Source organism: Galeopterus variegatus, unplaced genomic scaffold (genome assembly GCF_000696425.1).
Source record: "Galeopterus variegatus unplaced genomic scaffold, G_variegatus-3.0.2 Scaffold1970, whole genome shotgun sequence".
NCBI lineage: Eukaryota > Metazoa > Chordata > Mammalia > Dermoptera > Cynocephalidae > Galeopterus > Galeopterus variegatus.
In genome coordinates, this window is record NW_007728081.1 from 278,223 (window position 1) to 285,836 (window position 7,614).

A 7,614-nucleotide genomic window follows, 5' to 3' on the forward strand; every position below is an offset into this window, starting at 1 on the left:
TGGCTTAAAGGGTATAAGTAACTACTACCAAGCTAAGAAGCTGTGGCTCTTGCTGGATTCAGCCTTGGAGATCCTTTTGTCGACCATAGCTCCTTCATTAAAGCCAGAATTCTAATTCTATCTCTATCTCTATCTCTTTTTCTTTCTCTCTCTCTCTCTTCTTTTGTGACCAGTAAGGGGATCACAACCCTTGGTTTGGTGTCTGCCTGCACCATGCTCAGCCAGTGAGCGCACTGGCCATCCCTATATAGGATCCGAACCCGCAGCCTCAGTGCTCCCAGCACCGCATTCTCCCAAGTGAGCCACGGGGTCGGCCCCCATCTCTATTTCTTCTAACCTGAACTGTACACCATCCCTGACGTAACCCCAGACACGCAACTGGTCCTGGCCACAGCTATCCAAGCTTTTAAGATTGCTGCAAAGTACTGAGTAAGGGAAGAAAGCAAAGCAAATTAGGAAAAAAGGTGGGGTGGGTAAAAAACAGAAGTGAAAGGAAAATTGAAGTTGGAGAGATGAACAATTCCGCTACTGCCTTCCCCATAATCAAAGACTTGAAGTTAAAAGACAATTGGTCACAAGCTAATCGTTCTCTTTTGGGAAACTAGAGTGAACCCGGAAAAGAAGTTCAGCAGTCAAGGTACAGCTGAATCGCTTCCGTCCCATCTCTTCTCTTTACCTGAATCACCATTCCCCTTCCAGATGAGGAGGACCTATTATTGACTCCCCCAGCCCTACAGAGGAAGACTGGCATGACTGTACAGTGGCTTTGAAATAATCTTGGAGTATTCTAAAAGTGTTTTAAAATACTTTGATGTACTTGAAGTAGTTCCAGGACAAATGTAGAAATTTTTAAATAACAGAGATATTCCTAAAGTATTATGGAAATTTAGTAATTGAGTATTAATTGAAAGTATTGATTATTGACTTACTGAGTATTGATTACTAAATTGAAAATTCAGTAATCGAATAATTTAGTAATTGAGAATTTGTGGATCAAGCACTAAATGGAGGGTATTCTGTGTTATTTTTAAAGAAATGATGAAGAAATTTTGGAAGAGTCTCCGATTTGGGGTTAGCAAGTGGAGAGCTTGTCCGATTATCAGAAAAAAACGTGGTCCTTTTTAGTAGCTTGTAACCTAATATAAATCAGTGGTACGGACATTAAGACAGATTCAAAACTTTGATTTATTTATTTTTTTTGTCTTTGGCTTTAACAAAAAGATTATCAGAAAAAAACGTGGTCCTTTTTAGTAGCTTGTAACCTAATATAAATCAGTGGTACAGACATTAAGACAGATTCAAAACTTTGATTTATTTATTTTTTTTGTCTTTGGCTTTAACAAAATTTTCTAAATCAGTTCATATACCTCTCCCCACTCTCATTCTACCCCAGCCTTCATCTACAAAGAATAATTGGAGATGTAGAAGAAGGAAAAAACCAAATATTCATTTCAAGGACTCTGGGTTTCCTTTATGTTTAATAGTGAGAAAACATTAAGGTTTTGTTGAATAGAGTTGGACGGAAGAATCATAGCATTAAATTTACTGGAAGATCCCATTGGGTGTTGTCAAGCATGTCAGCTCTTAAAATAGAAGAGTTGAATTCAAAGACCTATTATTTGACTTGCAATCTCTGTAAATCTGTCCCAAAGCATTTACTTTCAGTATCTTTGTTTTTAAATAAGTAAAATAAGTATATTGCTACCTTACAGGATTTTGATGAGAACTGAGACACTCTACAAAGGTGGCGTTTTTTTATTGTTGTTTTTGTAGCTGGCCGATGTGGGGATCCGACAAAGGTGTTTTATAAGCTACAAAATGGATATCCAGCTGTACCTTAAGCCTACTTCTGATAGTTTCTGTTTACTGAATAATAATATCACAAGAAAGAATTTTGGTGTTAGGGCAGGGAAGAGTACATCACAATTCAATAAGATCTTATTCTTCATATACATTCTCATCCATGACGTAACTGATTTCACATTATATCCTGTGTGGGACCCATGTTTCTTCATACTTTCAGGAGGGTAAAATATGTTTTAGATATATAACACAGCCACAGAGCTGATCAAAGGCAGAGGTAAAAGCCAAAGTTGGGTCTAATTTAATTACAAAGTATTTCTGCCCTAATCATTTTCAAGATGAGGTAACTAGGTCCAGAGAGGGGAAGTGACTGACCAGAAAGTCACAAAATAAGGGATGACCCTGGGGTGTAATAGAGAGTCTCCGGCTTCTAGGCAGACCACCATATTTCCATACAAATGAATACAGTAGAGTGGCAGGTGGTCCACAGAGGAATGATAGAAGACCATATCTTTGACATCTATAATAATCCTTAACCAAAGTGATTAAGAAAAACTTTACTTCAGATGGATAAAATAGGTAAAAATGGAGGTGGTTTTTAAGATGGTTGTGTATTAATCTGAATGTATGATCTCTATAAACAGGATCTCATTACTTCCTTCCATTTCCTGCATAATCTGCCGAAAACAGAACAAAGACTTTTACTTTCCACAGAAAACATATTAGTCTCCTGCTTCAGCAGTGTTAAGTCCCCACCACATGAAGTCCAATCCCTTACATAGTAGAAATTTTCCCTGTCTTGCCCAGCAGTAATCTCGTTTACGCTTCCAACGCTTCAGAGCCTTTATTTTTCTCTTATCAGGTTACAGATGCTGGTAGATGTGACAGTGGAAACTTGTGGAATATTCTGACTGATTCTTTTTTTCACAGAAATATGTAAAATCATCAATTGAGAGTGAAAATAGAGGAGAAATATAGAAAATATAATGAGGGAGGAGATGGTAGTTGAGTAAAAGAATAAACCAGGAAATTACAATATGTTTATGTGCAACATTAAGAAACTCCTTGGGATTTCTCATTATGCATTTTAACAGGGTTAAGCATTCTTCTCCAGCACATTTATCAATATGGATACAAGTATGGAGTAAGTAGAAAACTGCAATTAAAGTTTTGTGGTTTGCCAAATACATATGACAAAGTGAGAGGGGCACAGCGTTGAAGGTGCTGACTAGATAGCAATTTAAGGGACTATTTGGATTAGTGCCAGCTAAGTAGATAAGCCATAAGGCGATGAAGGACAGTGAAAAGGGGTCTGTTACTAAGAACTGATAAGGGTTTGGGATCTTATCCTACTCATGAGCTAAGAAGCTAACTAGCTCCTGGAAGCTAGCAGAAGATATGAGACTCCTGAGTCAGAAATAAAGGATGTTGTCATCTACAGCAAAAGTATGAACCAGCATTTCCTACTAGTTTTTATCAGTTCCCCACACTCCCCAAGTTCCACAACTCGGGGTGCCACAAAGGGCCCATGATGGATGATTGCACATGCAGTAGATTGGGTTATAGAAGCACAGTGAGCTTAGGAAATTCACCTATTTTCAATAAGCATAACAAGCCTGCTCTTTGTTTGAGGTAGAAAATTGCCTCTTCCCTCAAGGTTGCTCACTGCAAACACAACCGGATTAAAGTCCTGGGTAAAATAATAGTAAATAAAGACAAATGAGTCCGGGCCTTACATTCTTGGCATACCCAGTGAGAATGTACAGGGATGCTCAGGTCACAGGACAGATTGCCTCTTGCAACAGTAGTATCAATGGATTATCAGTTACAATCTACAGATTAAATTTCAGTTAGAGAAGGAGTAAGTCAGGAAGATGCTAGGTGGTGGTTGAAGAAGGGATATTACTTGAAAGTGAGACTGTGAAAGAGTTGTAGTCATAACTCTGAGAATAGCTGCACTTTGAGTGTGGAATGAGGGACTGGGAAAGGGTGAGAGATGCTGTCACTGGAGATGATGTCATGGACCATCTATATGGATACTGAAATCAGGTCTAAGACAGGAATACTAGTTGACAGCCTGACAGTGTGCCAGGAGCTAAAATCTTCTAAATGAAGGGTTTCTAGAAGTTGGGCTTCAAAGAACAAGGGGTATGAAATCTGAAGAAATAAAAATAAAGGATGTGAAGGTTAAGAAGGAGGTGGGGTTGATGGTCGTAGGGCAGCAATGAGGACGAAGACCACCTGTCCCACTATCCCAGTCCACTGCTACCTAGATAAGACAGTCACCACCGGAAAGGGCAGTGATGGGGCAATGTTCTCACAGGAGATCCACGCTTCAGACAGAACAAGAAGACAAAAGGATCCTCCTCAACCTAGTCTCTAAATGTAGGTTTGCTTGTTTCCAAAGAGCACAGTGAAAAAGTTTCAGGTGAAGAAGAGTGGGAGTTGAGAATAAAATCAGAAATAAGTAGATCATCATGAGCATTAGAGGGTGGGAGATAAAGAACAATGTGAAGTCTAACACTTCTTGGGGGAATCAACATAAGTGGAAATAAAGGCACAGTAGGAGTAGTTCTGGATGTCTATATGGCTTATTTAATCATGGTATAATAATTATGGAATTATAACCACATTTATCCCACTTCTTGATTCACGAGAAATAAGGCTTTAGGCTTCCTTGATGTATTTTTATATTCTTTGCTTTATTGAATCCTCGCAACACCTCCAAGATTAAAAACATTATAACAAGAAGAACAAAAAGAGACTTAAGGCAAAGCCAATTCATGATCTTGGGACGAGACACAATATTAGGTTAGGATTCTGGAGACTGGGTGTTGAAGAGGCTGCCTCTAACAACTGTAAAAGGCATTCTGGAGGTGACAACTCATTTGTCTTCACAAACAGTGACAACTGAGCAACATACAGGTCAGGAACTCCTGGCAGTTGAACTCGAAGACCATTTCATGGTAAAGCTGTGGCATCTAATCAGTAGGATCACCACCACCATTTGTCTCCAAGATCATTAAAATCCCAAGTACACTTGATTTTCAGAAAGGATTCCTTCTTTAATGTCAGCATCTCTTCTTTCACTACACTGTGCAAGTCTTTTTGAAGGCTGTAAAAAAAAAAGTAGTGAAGTAAAGAAGTGAAGTAGTGAAGTAGCAAAGTAAATTAGTGAACTAAAGCAGTGAAGTTGCTGTGGATTGACTATCCCCCCCAAACTCATTAGAAACAATATCCATTGTAACAATTTTAAGAGGGTGGGAAATCCTATTATGGTAATTGAAAAGTGGTGCCTTAAGAGGTGATTAGATTGTGTGGACTGTACCATCATGAATGGATTAATCCACTGATCTAATGTTTAGTGTGAGATCATGGGTGTGGTTATGTTGGCTTTATAAGGAGAGCCAGTGAGCAGGTTAGCTTTCCTGCTAACCATTCACCACGTGATATACCCTGCATCACTGCAGAAAGTCACCACCAAGGAAAAGGTCCTCACCAGATGTGTTCCCTGGACTTTAGACTTCCCAGCCTCCAAAACTAATAAATAAATTCTATTTCTTTATAAGTTACTCCGTTTCAGCTATCCTGTTATAAACAACAGAAACAGACCAATACAGAAGTAAAGACAGAAAGAGAAGCAAAGAAATAAAGTGAAGTAAAATTAAAAAGTCAAGTAAAATAAGGAAGTACAGTAAAATAAAGTGAAGTAAAGCAAAATAAAGAAATAGGTCCCCCATACAAAAATTAACTTTTGTTTACCCTCATGTTGGTACATACCATTCCCCTCCCCCCACTAGCCTCACGCATAAATATTGGGGAGAAGACTTGAAGGCACAAGAACCCCTTTTTCTATAGAGAAAAGACAGCCACAATTGCAAAAGATGGGAAAACCATGGGGAAAATGACAAAAGAGACATAGGGAAGGCCTGGGTAACTCAGGTCATTGTTGTCACCGTGTATAAGTAAATCTAACTGGTTCTTCTCATTTGTGTTATTAATTTGTGCTTAGTAAAGTTTTGAAAAATAAAACCTGATCATTCTCTTCTTTGAGAAGAAGTGAGAGTCTGGTTACCCAGTAAGAAGTCCCTTCTAGACACATACATGATAGAAAGGTGAGAAACTTCCATTTCTGGTAGTCACCATCCCAAAACTCTTCTAAAAATGTACCACTTAAGTCTGAAGTTGATAACATCAAATCCTAAACATACAGATTTTTGACTAACTTCCCGAAGCAAGCAAGGTTTCTTGGTACCTGAGATAACTTCTGCTAAAATGTACCTAGTTTAATATCTTTCTTTAGCAATAACTACTGTGTATCTTTCTGATCTCCTCTCCAGAATACTGAATAAGGTAGAGAATGTTCTGATTAAAGCTTTTTATCAATGCCTCAAAGAGGCAACACAAAGCTTGGTTCAACCTCAGGGCCTTTGCACGTGCTACTGCAACCTCCTTAGAACATTTCACCCTTCATCTCTAGTCATTTCCCATGTTCCCCTCCTGACATATGGATTCCTCCTTCCAGCCTCCTTAGGATTCAAGATCAATGACACTTCAAACAATCCTACCATTCTGATCACTTTCATCTTTCTATACTTCAGCCCAGAGGTTCTGTCATAACATTCATAACAAAAAACACTGCTCCCATGTCTAAGATTTGCCATCTCCCTGAGGAGAACTCAACACCCATGAGGCTGAGGATCATGTCCACTTGTTTCCCTCTGTCTACCATGCCATGGTGCTTGGCCCAGAGTCAGTACTGAAAAAGAAGTTGTTCAGTGAATGGCTATCGAATGAAACCCCATGTCTAAGATTTGCCATCTCCCTGAGGAGAACTCAGCACCCATGAGGGTGAGGATCATGTCCACTTGTTTCCCTCTGTCTACCATGCCACGGTGCTTGGCCCAGAGTCAGTACTGAAAAAGAAGTTGTTCAGTGAATGGCTATCGAATGAAATATAGAGTAGGTACAAGAAGAGGAATAATGAGGGGACTCCCCAAATACCCAAAGTGTCTAGGACTGCACTGTCCAATATAGTAGTCACTAGCCCCATGTGTCTGTTTAAATATAAGTTCATTAAAATTAAAGAGAATTTAAAATTTAAATTTATAGAAAATTAACAATCAAGTTCCCAGTCTTCAGGTACACTAACCAAATTTCAGGTGCCCAATTATCAAACGCAGCCAGTGGCTATGTGGTTAGTGGACGATGTAGATATAGATCATTCCCATCATTATTGAAAGTTTTATTGACCAGCACTGCCCTAGGAAAATGAATGCAGGGTAACCATGATGCTTGCTTTAAAAGATTAGCCAATCCATCCCTGCCTCAAAAGGTTCTTCCCAGTAGAAAAGTCAGTGGGGATTACCCAAGTTTCCGTAGTTTACACGTTAATTTTCTCAAGGCCTTACACAGTGTCTTGGCCCCATCAGGCGTTAAGTCATTGCCTATCAGGTTCAGGTTAACCAGGTTTTTACTGCTGCTGAGAACAGAGGAGAGATGCTGGCAGCAAGCTGGTGTCAAATTGCATTTCTCCAACCTAGGGGAGAAAGCATAAAAGATAGTCCTCTGAGATTGGGCAATTAGAAAAGAGACACAAAATCTAGGGGAAAAAATACTGCTAAAACAGAATGCTGAACAGTGAAGTACTTATCATGTTAGACACTTTTATAAACACACATAACTTATCTAATCTACATACCAATCCTATAAAAGGTAGATATTTTTTTAATTGTACATATTCAGGGGGAACTATTTTAACCCCTATTTGACAGATGAGGAAACAAAAGTTTAACCTGCCAGAACATGAAA

General features: G+C 39.0%; 1 protein-coding gene across 1 annotated transcript in view; it reads right to left on the reverse strand.

Annotated features, from left to right (window-relative positions):
* Positions 1-7,167: 7,167 nt before the first annotated feature.
* The window catches only part of NLRP13 (NLR family, pyrin domain containing 13), a 25,942-nt gene continuing 25,495 nt past the window's right edge, over positions 7,168-7,614 (reverse strand). Inside the window, exon 6 of the mRNA XM_008579871.1 lies at positions 7,168-7,342. Coding sequence (XP_008578093.1) covers positions 7,168-7,342 — 175 coding nt within the window. The remainder of the gene's footprint in view (positions 7,343-7,614) is intronic.